The following is a 14137-nucleotide window of genomic DNA, read 5'->3' as shown; positions in this document are numbered from 1 at the left end:
ATCATTAAATTATTAAAAATTTTAATTTAATCACTAAAATTTGTGTAAATAATTTTTTAGTTATCCAACCGTTAGTCTCTAACAATACACTGACGTTGTATTACCACATTTTCTGTCATGTGTTATATGGCATTATCATGTCAACCAAATTTTTTTTATCAAAATTTATAATGCCGCATCAATAATGTTATTTGGTATATTGAGTGATATGACATTGCTATGTGGCAATGCTACATTATTTATATTATAATTGTTATGTCAGTTCATTATTATAGAATAACGATTGAATGAAAAAAAAATACTTATTCAAAGTTTAGTGACTAAATTAAAATTTTAATAATTATGTGATCATTTTAAAAGTACAACCATAATTAAGTGATCAATTATGTATTTTGCCCAATTTTAAATAAATATGTTGTAATTTTACTCTTTACTTTTAAAGAATCAAAAAGTAAGTAATTCTATGTGTTCAAGATGCAACAAAAACATTGAAACACTTGCCATTGTCTCAGAGACTATGTTGTCATTAAAGCCTTTTGTGATTAAAGCCTTTTGGGATGCTTTGACAATTCCCCTAAAAATCCTCCCATCTTTTAACATGGAGTTTGATAGCTGGCTGTCTATCAAATAAATCAGTGGCTGATTCTGTCATTTCTCATATCCCTTGGAAGGTGCCATTTGGTTATATGGTTTGGGAAGAAACGAACTGATATTCTATGGTACTTCTGAATCCATCATTAGGTGAATGAGTAATCTCTAAAATCATATTAAGAAGTTCTTGATTATTAATGGTCCGAATAATCTTCTTAAAAATCCATGTCAAATTAACGTTGGTTGGCAGCCTCCGCCACAAAGTTTCATCAAACTCAAAGCGGATGGCCCTATTAAAGGCAACCTTGATAAAGCAGGGGCAGGTGAAATTTTTAGAGATATCTTGAAAATTAAGATTTGTGGTTTCGTTCGCAATCTGGGATCCATATCCAATGTTTGCGCGGAGCTTTGGGGACTTAAAGATGGTCTCCGCATTTCAAAAACTTGATTGTGGAAATCGACTCACAAATTGTGTTAAGGTTTATTTTGCACGGTTTTCCTCCCTTCCTCTCATGCTTACTGCTCTAATGCTGATGATTGCAGATCGTTGCTGGGATACACTCCGAACCTATCAAGCATGGACACAGACACGTAATATAGATATAACACCGCATAAATACAATGACACAATAATTTCTAAAATGTGAGGACACTTATATGGCAGGACATAATAATGAAAAATATTTTTTATATATTATAATCATCACAAATTCGACATGTATTTTGACGTGTTGTAATGAATACAACACCGATACGTGAAATGTTCAGAAATGTCTGTACTTCATAGTTCAGAATGTTAGGATGCAACACAACTTCATGGAGGTTAACTCTTGTGTTGACCGATTAGATAAGATGGGTTCCTCCATTGACTCGTCTTTTTTGTTATTTGAGGAGCCGCCTGATTTGTTGTCTACTTATTTCCTTTCGTACGCTATGAGGAATCATGTTTATCATAACTCTTTTGTTGTAATCCCTTGTTGGGGTTTTTTTTAATACACTTTATTGATGGTGTCGGTAGGATGAGTAGCGATTTGGAGGTCGTGTGAAGGATAGTCTGAATTTATAGCAAGAAAACATGATCAAGGGACACCAAAATTGGTTCTACTTGACGTGCTTGAATACTCAAGTCAATCAAGATATGGGGTTTTTGTGAGCAAGAAAGCAACTTGTTAAATGTATTTAAAAAGCTTAAAGGAGAAAATTTTTTAGTTCATGTCGTACTTAGAATTCATTTTTATCTTATATACAAAAAAAAAAATGTGATGATATAATTAAAATAATTAATAATTGATAAAAAATTTATATAAAACTCTAAAAAGGGTCAAATGAGTTAGTATGAATTATATTTAATAATTTCATGCAAACATAAATTACATTTAATAATTCAAATAAATTAAAAATTAATTGATTTGTTATGAGATAATATGAAATATTAGTGGAGATAATTGGATTAGTCTCTCCTTTGGTGAGGGACGAACTCGCTTTATGGCGAACAATTTAAATATCGACGCTCTTTGTAATGATGTGACAATTGAGCCTGCACTTATTTGACATAAGGGGAAAATATCGTTCTTGTCCGTCGTCCCCGTGGAGTTAGTAAGCTGCTTTCTGTTGAGCAGGAGGAGCACCAAGCTTAAGAAGAGACTTGGGAAATGAATATGATACTGAATTGGACGGATTGGGGAGGGGGCGTTGGGCTAGACACTGACTCCACAATGGCCCAAAATTTTATTCAAATTGCATGGCTTAAACGTTGATTGCGATTTGATTTTCACATAATAATCTAATCTCATGAGAATAAACTTTTGATGCCCGTCACTATCAGTCGAATAACATACCAATGCGGTGTTCGTCAAAATATCAACCACCAATAAGGGACAGGTCCGCAAATCCACAGCACACCCTAATCCCCAATCCTTTTCTTCAAATACAGAACGAATTCTCAAGCAAAACTCAAACTGAGAAAAATAAATAAATAAATAAAAGAAGGAAATGGCGAGGGCTCTGAGGTTGAAGATCACGATGATAAACCTGCTGTGTTTGCTGGTAATCTGCGGGGCAATCGAATCGCCGCAGTACGAGGTGGTACATGCTGAATCCGATTTCGAAATCAGACTCTACCGAAACGCCACGTGGATGTCTGCAACCGTCAACGACCTTTCCTTCCAAAAAGCCACCTTATTTGGCTTTCACAGGTAGGCACATCACAGGCAACTAAACAGGAACACCCTCCTTTAAATTTAACAAAATTATTATTATTTCTGTGCATATTAATACTAGTAAGATGGTTTTTTTTTTTTTTTCTGTTTCATAGATTATTCCAGTTTACACAAGGTGCGAATCTGAATTATTCTCGGGTAGCCATGACGTCTCCCGTGGTGACAAGCCTAGTCCCAGGAGCTGGGCCACTGCACTCATCAGCCTATGTGGTCCGATTTTATTTGCCTGCTAAGTTCCAGCACAGTTTACCAACGCCACTTCCGGAACTGAACCTGGAACCTTACACATGGGAATCTCACTATGTTGTTGCCAGGAAGTTTTCAGGATTTGCTACGGATGATAGCGTGCTCAAAGAGGCTGTGGAGCTGGCTAGTAGTTTGAGCCTGTCTCCATGGGCCAACGCTACTATTGCTACTGACTACGCTTATTCTATTGCCCAGTATGATCCACCCTTCCAGTTTATTGGTAGGGTCAATGAAGTGTGGGTGGATGTTAATGCTTCTGTGTTTGTTGGCTATGCTGGAAAAGCAACGTTTTGAAAATTATTGACGAATCAAAACAAGGATAGCTTCTTGGGTGTTTTCTGCTTGTGTGTGGAAGTGAAACTAGAATCAAACACTATCATATTATCATGTTGTATTCAGTTTTTCTTATGTGTGAAATTTCTGATGTAATTGTATGCTAAAAATATCAATAAAATGCAATTAGTAGCATACGTTTTAGTAGTAAATTCTCTCCCCTCATCATTGCCATCCTCTTTGTCAGCCTAATGAACCCTATTCTTTTGCCCAGTCGGAGGCTACGTGTAGGGGAAAGTTTCTACTGCGCTGCTGTGTGTTTGTAGTGAATCAGACATAAGTCATTGGTATAACCTAAGCTTCCCGAGAAAAAAAGTTCCAATATAACATCAACTCAGGATGGTAAAAGTAGTCAAAAGCTGAAAGAGAAAAGAAAAGGAACTTGAACCTTAAAAATAAAGCAATATAAGAATTTATAGAATCCAAAATTGTTTAAACAAAACGTCAGAATCTTTTACAACTTATACAGAAGTTTTTTCAAAGAATTTTCTAACCTAACAAATGAATGAATTAGTTTTGGTTGTACAATCATACTAACTAGGCCAATTACTTAAATGCTGTGTCCAAAATCAATTTGGTCTGCGTCTTGGATGAACATAAGATGGCAAAGATACCCCAACATCGGAAACCTTCCTGCCCAGTATAGACAGCTTGATTTGGCTGCAATACACAACAAACAAAAGGGAGAGCAGTAGAACAAAAAGGAAAACAAGGGATGAGAATGTCCTCATGTTTTTTATAGTTGAAATGCTGGCAAGAGCTTCAGTAGCAGCTAGCTGATGGACTAGTGCAGCTCCTAATGTCCACGAAAGGTCACCTGGGCCGAACACTATCTCTGCATTGCCAAGGCATAAAGCATCTTCAATAAGTGATGCCACATAAAACACCTGGAAACAATAATGTCCAGCATACTTTTGTCTTTGGAAATCGATGCTCAACTCATTCAATGATCTTGAACATAACTGTTCACCCTTCTTCCAAATCTCTGTCACACTTGCTCTTGGAGGTAAGTTTAACATGTCGTAAACAACAAAAAACCCAGATAAAGCATGAAAGCATCCACTATAATGGGCAACAGATGTCAAATTTAGCATATTGCTACCTGCAGAATGTTTAAAGATTGTTATAGGTGCATAAAGTCCCTCCCAAGAGTATGGAAAGATATTCTAAGAGAATAAGCAATATTTATCAAGATCTATTACGTGGTGAAAAAATCAAACTGAACCAAGGAAAACACATAATAAGCATTTTAATAAAAGATAAGAATTGCTTGGTTAAAGCATGAAAATCTCAAAAGGCATATCTTTTTCATTAGCTTACCTAGCAGTATCTGAGAGTATGTTAAAGAGCTTTCAAAAAGGCATAAATAGTGAGATAAAATCATAGTATTTCAAATGAACATAACCTGAAGAACAGTCAGAATAGTAAGCCAATAATTTATCCGCCAGTGAGATTAACCAATCAGTAATGCTGGCAATTACTACAGTAGCAGCAGCTGTGAATTGTGACCATGATTATGATCATATATATACTACCAACAGTTTTAATATAGAGTTAAGGACAGGTTAAATCTGCTGCCATCAATTATCAAGATTTAGAAGTGGCTGATTGCATATTGCTATCTACATCCATAAGCGATCAGTGCCCTTTTCTTTGGCACACAGGGAAACAGTTCAGAAACAGTTTAAGTACAAGGCCATTATTTGCCAATGACCATTGCACAAAATGATTCAAGCATATTTTTCCAGAAATTTCCCGAGCATTGCCCGATTAATAACCCCCAACTAGTTACATATAACAAGTTCACTTCATAAGATGAACATGAACTAGGAGTTTAATCACATGTTATATGAAATCAACATATTATCCTTCAAAGAAAAAACAAACTCTTATTCAGTAGACCTGCTTTACGTGGGAACAGTAGCCAGTAGGTTGGATCTATGAAACAAATATCAAACATGTTATCAGTTATCACAAAATTAATAGCTGTTTATCATATGAATACAGTGGAAGCAAAAGATCAATGTCGATAAAGACATAAAAAAAATGCATATTTTGTCCACATTTTAGTTTAGAAAAAGCAGCAGAGCATGTTTCTAACTTACCACCATACGGAGATAAATTTGCTTCACAGTTTCTACCAACTATTTGCTGTGGCCAATCTGAACCGCTATAGTTCATTGCAGTTGCCTTTACAAGTTCCTTGCATTGTTCCAAATTTAGGTCACCAACCAAATATGTAGAAGAAAATTGTGTTTTGTACATTTGAATTTCAGGATTTTCCAGATCATCAGTTACATTTAGCATAGCACAACCAGAACAAGTGTAATTTTGCACAAAATCAGAACTGAGACAAGGGTGCCTGAGTTCAAATCTGTTAGTGGTATTTCCCCTGTCCATTTGATTTTGGCTGAGCATGACCACTGACCGATCAAATGCCTCATTCAAACCAAATGCCGGTAATGAATATGCTAATATGTTATGCTTACTTGAACCAATATTTAATGTCATGACATTTTCGTTGTCATTCTCATCATCAGCTACTTCCACCACAACCTGCAATGATGAACCTCCTAGATCAAGAAGTCCAAAAGTAGATTTTTTCAAGGAATTCCCAAGGCTACCCATTTTGCTGTTTAGAGCAACCCAACCATAGTAGGCTTCTTCTTTCCCAGTCAGAACCCTTATCCAGTTCTTACTATACACAAAAGAGTGTTCCCTTACAACAATCTCTATATCATCCAAAACCTGCTTAGCATCCCTGGTAACCAACCTTCTCAGCCCAGCAGTAGCTAAAATAATAATAGGAGTATCTCCATGTCTTTCATGAGGTACCGTCTGCTCTGCCCATGCAGTCAACGGTTCTAAAGATGCCCTCACTCCTGAAGAATTACCAACAAATTTGTCTAAACCAGGCTCAGTCTGCATGCAATGGTAGTGGCAAGATTTTTTCCAAAGTGGACTCTTGGTCAAATTATCTGGATAAGAATGCAACAAATAAGGCAGGCCCTGACTAATAAAACCTCTTTTCTCCCACTCAAATACGTTCACTCGTGTTCCAGTGCTTCCACAATCCACCACAACAGTATAATATGAACTCTCTGATACAATTCCAGCCTTCACAAAATTAAATGATAAATAAACACCAGTAGATGATAACAGAATGAGAAAGCAAAAAGAAAAAACTTTCAAGACTCGTTTCCATGGATTGAATTCCTTAACTGAGAACTTAAATTTGGAAGGCGATTTGGGTTCCATTTGTGAACTATCACCACAAAAAATTCCAGATTCTAGGTTCCAACAACCTTTGCAACTGCTCCTTTTAGAAATTCACTAATCATAATATTAACATAAATAAGCTTCCACAATTTTCAAAATAAATGAACTAAACATAAACAGGTCGATTACCCGGTTCATAATCAAATCCTACAACTTTAAATTTCCTTTTTGTCTCAAAAGATGGGAATATTAAAAACTTTCAATTTCTTCTCTTGCAAAAGATCAATCACAAGTGCCTTCCTTGTTTCATTATAAATTGTCTGTCAGACAACGAATTTCAAGAGTATTAGAGCTACGGAATCTTATCTAAAGAATCAGAGATCAAGATTGAGAACACATGTATAAAGAAAACAAAATCTGAAAGTCCGAATAAATGTACCTTAATTATTGTGAGTTTTCTAAAGAACCCGACCCATCACTCCATTTCTGTTTGTGGCTGCCTTTGTAAGAAATGGGAGTAAGAGATCTTAGAGGAAAGTCAGCGCAGAGAATGAATTGATTCCTGGTGTGATCCCGTGCGGCAGTGCAGGACATGGGACACATATAAATAAATTAGTAATTAAAATAATTAAAAATGCTTTAAAATAGAAATTAAAACAATATTTTAATTTATATAAATAAATTATATTCAATTTTTTAATACAGTAAAAGGATTTATTACGAAAATTATTGAAATTTAATATTGAATTATATTTTAATACAAATTTATTATCTTATAAATCATAATGAAACATTTAACAATTGGAATTTTTTTTTTTTTTGAAAAGGTAAAATCTAACAATATACATCAATATTGCATACTATACATTTTAAGTCAATAATCTCCATTTTAATGAAAAATAAAAAAAATCGATTAAGAGATAATTAGGGATACTAATTAAAGATTACTTAACTATTTTTTCTTTAAGTTATAATTATAATCAAATATAATTATATTAACTAATTAATTGAATAATTAATTATCGCATTATAATAAGTTATTGTTATTGAATAATTAATTAACAAACTCAAATATAATTAAATAATCAAATTCACACATGATAAGATCTGAATCTAAAATCTCACTAAATTATTTTTTTAAAACTACACTTGACACATTATTTTTATTAAATATAAAAAGAAATAATGCATTAGGTGATATATTCATGAAAATCATATCCATGCTTACTTAATTACATTTTTTTAAATTACATCTGATACATTGTTTTTATTAAATTTAAAAAGAAACAATGTGTTAGGTGATGTATGCATGAAAATCATATTCATGGTTAACTTTTTTTTTTTAATAACAAAAATATAATTTTTGAGACTTGGGATTAAAAATCAGCTATTTGATATAGGATAAAGCAAATGTTTGGTTTGGATATTTTGATTCAAAATTTTTTACAACTGACTAAATTAATTTAATCTTTAAGAATAATTGAATCAACTGAATAAAATTATGATAGTTAAAAATAATCAAACCAAATTAATTTAGTATGTTCGATCAATTATTTTAGTTAGGTTTTAATAAATCATAAAATAATTATTTTTTAATTTTTTTAAGTAAAGGCATTTGAATGCCCAATAATGGCATTCAATTGCTCTAGACTATTCTCAAACAGAATGTAAACTCTTGTTTAGTATTCGAGTTCTTTCCTCAAAACATTTCACTACACTAGGCAATTTTTCACATAAAATGTAATTTTCATCATATAAATTAACTATCCTTCTTAAGTATTCAATTACCTTAGATAAATTTTTACACAGAATATCTATTTTTTAAAATTATTTAATTATTTTTTATTTTCTCCATCGATTTGATTTCCAAACCCAAACCTGTAAAACCAATCAATTTACTTGCTTAAAACTAGTTTTCTTATCGACTTGAAGTTTAAGCCAAGAAAATTGACTCAAATTTTACCAAATGAAATCGGTTTCGGTCGGTTGAGCCAGTTATAATCAACGAATGCTCTCTTCTATAAATACATACAATTATCACTTAATAAATTATTCACTATCTATACAATATATAAAGACAAGGCTTGAATGTTTTGTTGGGTTTGGTTTTTTCCATGTGGGGTGGCCTAAAACCAAAACTCATTCACCAAAGGTTTCTTAATCGTTTCATACTTGATTATAAGATTTTAAATTCTTATATGAGGGAAATTCTATTTGCACCATTGTATTTACTCTATACACCTTCATTTTAAAAAAAAAAAAATTGTAAGTGAAATTATTAAAATATTTTTTTTATAAAGTATATAATTTTTTAAAAATAAATTTTCGAAAAACCATAACTCTCTCGAAAATGAATTTTCGAGTGTTAAAAGTGAACTTTTATAAAAAATTACAAAAAATAGAATTTTATTAAATTATTTGTACATAAATGCAATGAAAAAGTTATTACTATAGAAAGAATAATATTTTATGAAAGTCTAATTAAATTAAAGATAAAATAGTAAAAATAATTTTTTTTTATAAATTTAAAATTTATCATTTTTAATAAATATTTATTTTATCAATTATTAAAATTTTATAATAGTTTTAATTAAATTGAACCTCTTGGAAAAGTATTTCTATCTATTCATCATGATCGATTTTTCAAATTAATATATTAGATTTGACAAATTTGTGTAATATTTAGTAGTATTATTGTCTCTTTATTCACAAGCATGTAAAACTAGTTAAAAAAATCTTCATCTTTGAATTAGTTTTAATTATTTCAACACATTTCCTACTGATTTTCAAATTCGTAAGAGGCTAAGGATATAGTAATAGTGATTTCGTCCTATTTTTATTACTTTTTGAAATATCATAAAAAATCTCAACAAGCATATAATCATCATGTTCAGGGGCGTCATGCACCTCTAAATTCAAAACAGTGAAAGTAATTTTTTTATTAATTTCAAAATTTATTATTTTTAATAATAATTTTTTTATTACACTTTACAAATAATTTTAATAAAATTATTTTTTTTGTAAGTTTTCATAAAATTTCTATGACTTCTCGAAAATAAATTTTCAAAAATTGTTGTCTTCTTGAAAATACATCTTGGAGAAGTGTTGTGACTTCTTAAAAATACATTTTTGAAAAGTGTTATGCTCTGAGAAGTGTTATGATTTCTCAAAAATGATGAATATCCAAAAATTTACAAGAAGGATAGTTAAGTAATTTTACTTTAAAAAATTAAAAAAAAATGAGTGTATAGAGCAAAAACAAGGGTGCATTTAGAAATCCCCTTATATAATAATATTATATGGTTGGAAAAGAGACGAGGTGTGGTGGCAAAATAAAGAAAAAAAGAGAAAAAAAAAAAAGGGGTTTGTGTAATTTTGATCAAGTAGTTTAATTGAGGTTAATCTGTAATCCAATTGAGTTAAAATTTAATTCATAAGCTATTATTTTTCAATCTGAACAATGGAGAATAGGTTTCAAATTTTTACCTATTGATTTCGTAAGTGTTTATTAATGCCTAAGTTTAATAAAACTTCTCTAATTTTCTCTTGTAAAATTCAGGGGCAATGGGTAATAGGAGTCAAAAGGGGCCTTGCACCCCCCCCCAACATTTTTAAAATTATGAATTTTTTTATGGTCTCATTACTTTATCTATGTATTATAATTTAAGAGATATTTACATCACATTGGTGTTATTCAAACAAAAAAAATCACATTGGGGTTTGTATGTTTATTATACCCGAATATCATTACTTGCAAATTTTTAAAATTAAAAGACATGTCATAAGTTTTTAAATCACAATCATGTAAACTTAATATAAGTCAAATTAAAATTTTAATTTTCTTGATGAGACTTTAAATTTTCTATAAGGATCAAATGTTTTTTCCTTTTTTTTTTTTTTTTTTGTACAAGAGAGACCAAATAGCCAAAGTAAGAAGATTTAGAAAAAGGGGAATTGCAAGTTTTAAGAATTGAACTCTAACCTTCTTTTTGGCTTACTTCAACTTTTCCTCCATATCATTTTCCAATTTTATTTTTTTATTTTAGATCTATATCTCATGTTGTTGTGTTTTTTTTTCCAACAAAAAAATTATATTAGAACTACTTTTCAAAAGGATAAAAAAATACTATAACATTTAATCTTAGAATTTCATCATCATTCTTTTAAAAGTATATTTAATTTTCTTATTCTGATAAAATGTTTAATGATTGATTTATTCATATCTTTTTTTTATTTCAATTTTAAATTAACAAAAAATAAAAAAATCCTATAATTGATTGACAAATTGTGTAATTAGTAATTATATTGTTAATTGTAAATCTTGTTATTAGTAAAAATATAATATTGTCACAATAATATTTTTGTTTTATAATTTTACAAACTCGTCATTTTTTTTATTGGTATGATAGAATAAGTATGATAAAATATTTATTTTTTTAAAAAAGTATATTATATATCATTAATTGACCCCTCCAAAACTAAATGTCAAGATCCGCTACTGGCAAGATTGTTTCTTTACCAAGATCATTTAAATCTTAAGATATTATGGTTGTATATCTCTAGTTTTAACTAGAGAGAATTTTGTATTCCTATTATTTTGATAGTGGAGATTATTTGTTGCTAGATGTGGTTTTTCACTTTTCGTTTTAGAGAGATTTTTCATGTAAAATTGTTTGTGTCTTTGTGATTATGCTTTGGTAATTTATTTGTTAGCTTTATTTATTTGATTCCTACTAGATTTACACAAGAGAGGGATAATTTGATTTTTCGCTATATGACATATTTGGTTTAGACATTGTTTGAGGTTATTTTATCCCATCAAAATGGTATCAAAGCTCAAGCTATTTAATTTATGTCTTGTGTTGAATAATGAAAGTTAATACAAGTAGAATAATTAATTTGAATTATTCAAATTACCATATGTGAAAAAGGAAGATGAAAGACTTGTTTTATGTGAAAGACTATTATTTACCTATGTTTACCACTAAAAAGCCTAAAAATAAAATAGATGTAGAATGAAATTTATTTCATTGATAGGTATGTAGTTATATTAGACAGTAGATAAATGATAATATTTTAAACCATGTTAGTGGAGAGACACATGCAAGCACTATTTGAAACAAGCATAAAAAGTTGTATGCTTGAAAAACTTAAAATAATAAACTATTTTTAATTAAGTAGTTGATAGTTTGAATATCATGATAGAACTCCTATGAAAAATCACTTAAATGCATAACAAAGTATTATTAATTAGTTAACTGGCATGAATCTCAAATTTGAAAATGAAATACAAGGCTTATTGCTTCTTGGTATATTGCCAAACTCATAAGAGATGTTTAAAACAATGTTATCTAACTCAACCCTAAATGGTATTATCACTAGGGATTTGGCTAAGATAGTATTTTGAATGAAGAGATGAGAAGAAAGTCATAGGGTTTTTTTTCGTAGTCTGAGGTCTTAATCACAAAAAGTAGAAGAATAGTAAAAGCAAATGTTAAAAAAAAAAGAGCAAGAGTAAGTCCAACAAATTTATCAATGTTAAGTGTCATTATTGTGGTCTAAAAAGGCATATAAGAAAATATTGTCAAAAGTTGAAAAGAGACAACAATAGTGATAAGGATAAAGAAAAGAAGAATGATGATGATAATGATGTTGATAAAGTTACTACTATCATAGATAACTTTCTTATTTTATATAATGATGATATAGTTAATCTTACACACCATGAGACTATTTAGGTGATTGATACTGGTGCCATAATTCATGCTATATCTTAAAAAAATTACTTTGCATCTTACATACATGGTAATTTTGAGAGTGTTAGAATGAGTAATGATGACTTAGCTAAAGCCATTGGTATGAGATTTTTTCTTAGAGACCAATAATGGCGCTACATTGGTCTTGAAAAATGTTAAACATATTCCTGATATTCACATGAATTTGATTTCTATAAAGAAGCTTAATGATGAAAGGTTTTGTAACACCTTTTGTGATGGTCAGTGAAAACTCACTAAAGGTCCTATGGTTGTAGCTAGGGTACAAAGTGTTCCTTATTGTATTTGATATGAAAAAAAGGTATCCAATTCCATTATCAATGCAGTAAATAATGATAGTATAACTGAACTTTGGCTTAAGTGACTTAGTCATATGAGCAAGAAAGGTTTGAAGGTTTTGGTAAAAAAAAATCTTTTTTCTAGAATAAAGAATGTATCATTGAAGAAGTGTACTCATTACATGGCAGAGAAACAAACTAGAGTTACATTCAAGACATCCCTTCCATCAAGAAAGCTAAGTACACTTAATTTAGTATATTTTGATGTTTATGGTCCTATGAGAACAAAAACACTTAGTGGTTCCATTTATTTTGTGACTTTTATAGATGATCATTCAAGAAAAATATGGGCTTATACCTTGAAATCAAAAGACCAAGTGTTAAATGTGTTTAATCAATTTTAAAACTTAGTTTAAAGACAAACGGGGTTAAAATTGAAATTCACAAGGACTAATAATGGGGTAAGTACACTAGACTTTTTGATAAGTATTACAAATAACAAGTATTAGACATCAAAGGTTACCTCTTAAAATTTTTTCGTTGATTGGGTTAGCTGAAAAGATAAATAGAACATTAATAGAAAAAGTGAGATGTTTGCTTTCATAAGCGTAATTATCAAAATCCTTTTGGGGTAAGGCTTTAAGTATAGTTGTACACATTTTGAATCTCTCACCGAGTGTTCCTTTAGATTTTAATATTCCAGATAAAGTTTGATCAGGCAATGATGTGTTTTATGCTCACTTACACATTTTTTTATACAAGGCTTCCCAAAGATGAGAGGTTTAAGTTTAATCTCAAGATTAGACAATGTGTGTTCCTCGATTATGGTCAAGATGACTTTGGCTACAAGTTTTATGATCCAATGTAAAGGAAACTTGTAAGAAGTAGGGATGTTGTTTTTATTAAAAACCAAACCATAAAATATTCAAAACATCGATATATCAGTTCCATGAGGCAAGAATGGTTTGATTGACTTAGATTTAATTTCTTTAACACATGTGCCTACAGAGGTTAAAGATGTTCAGGATAACTAACATAATGCACGTGATGTTGATACTAGTCCTACATAGGTTGAGGTTAGTAATAATACCCATGAACAGTCACCAGTATCAAAAGTTCAACCAAAGGTTTTACTAGGAGTTCCATTTAAAAGGTCTACTAGAGATCGATAACCTTCTACATGGTATTATTTTGATGAATATATGCTAGTAACTGATAGGTGAAAGCCTAAATGATATGTAAAGGCTATAAAAAATGAACATAAAAATAGTTGGTTGATGCCATGTAAGATGTAATGAAATCTTCACATGAAAATAGTACTTTTGAGATGGTAAAACTGCCTAAGAAAAAAAGCTTTAAAGAATAGATGGGTATACAGAGTGAAAAAAGAATAACATACTTCACAACCTCATTTCAAAGTTGGATTGGTTGTTAAAGGATTCAATAAAAAAAAAGACATTGACTTTGATGAAATCTT

At 30.5% G+C, this 14137-nt stretch overlaps 2 protein-coding genes across 6 annotated transcripts; one reads left to right on the top strand and one right to left on the bottom strand.

Moving 5' to 3' along the window:
* The first annotated feature begins 2546 nt into the window (after positions 1–2546).
* Positions 2547–3541, top strand: LOC111289806 (uncharacterized). The gene is made up of 2 exons (XM_022881135.2): positions 2547–2786; positions 2906–3541. Exons 1-2 carry the CDS (start codon positions 2584–2586, stop codon positions 3348–3350), a joined length of 648 nt encoding a protein of 215 aa, XP_022736870.1. The 5' UTR covers positions 2547–2583; the 3' UTR covers positions 3351–3541.
* Positions 3542–3778: 237 nt separating this feature from the next.
* LOC111291231 (putative apyrase 7) lies at positions 3779–7200 on the bottom strand. Of its 5 annotated transcripts, XM_089768292.1 has the most exons (5): positions 7048–7195; positions 6798–6928; positions 6612–6722; positions 5495–6506; positions 3779–4491 (listed from the first exon to the last, which is right to left on the bottom strand). In XM_089768292.1, exons 3-5 carry the CDS (start codon positions 6645–6647, stop codon positions 3959–3961), a joined length of 1581 nt encoding a protein of 526 aa, XP_089624418.1. In that variant the 5' UTR covers positions 6648–6722; positions 6798–6928; positions 7048–7195; the 3' UTR covers positions 3779–3958. The 5 variants fall into 5 exon arrangements, with proteins under 5 accessions (XP_089624418.1, XP_089624417.1, XP_089624416.1 ...); XM_089768291.1 differs by having other exon boundaries at positions 6612–6928; XM_089768290.1 differs by having other exon boundaries at positions 5495–6722.
* Between the last annotated feature and the right edge of the window lie 6937 nt (positions 7201–14137).

Source organism: Durio zibethinus, chromosome 11 (assembly GCF_047325235.1).
Source record: "Durio zibethinus cultivar Kanyao isolate XHJ-2024 chromosome 11, ASM4732523v1, whole genome shotgun sequence".
Lineage (NCBI taxonomy): Eukaryota > Viridiplantae > Streptophyta > Magnoliopsida > Malvales > Malvaceae > Durio > Durio zibethinus.
The sequence above is the reverse complement of the archived record's forward strand: the minus strand, read 5'-3'. Positions and strand labels throughout refer to the sequence as shown.

Bases quoted from the DNA above. Each gene is read 5' to 3' on its own strand.
- LOC111289806 (XM_022881135.2), top strand. From the start codon at position 2,584: ATGGCGAGGGCTCTGAGGTTGAAGATCACGATGATAAACCTGCTGTGT. The intron at 2,787-2,905 runs GTAGGCACATCA...TCTGTTTCATAG, and splicing joins ACCTTATTTGGCTTTCACAG to ATTATTCCAGTTTACACAAG.
- LOC111291231 (XM_089768290.1), bottom strand. From the start codon at position 6,647: ATGGAACCCAAATCGCCTTCCAAATTTAAGTTCTCAGTTAAGGAATTC. The intron at 4,492-5,494 runs GTAAGTTAGAAA...AACATTCTGCAG, and splicing joins AAATTTATCTCCGTATGGTG to GTAGCAATATGCTAAATTTG.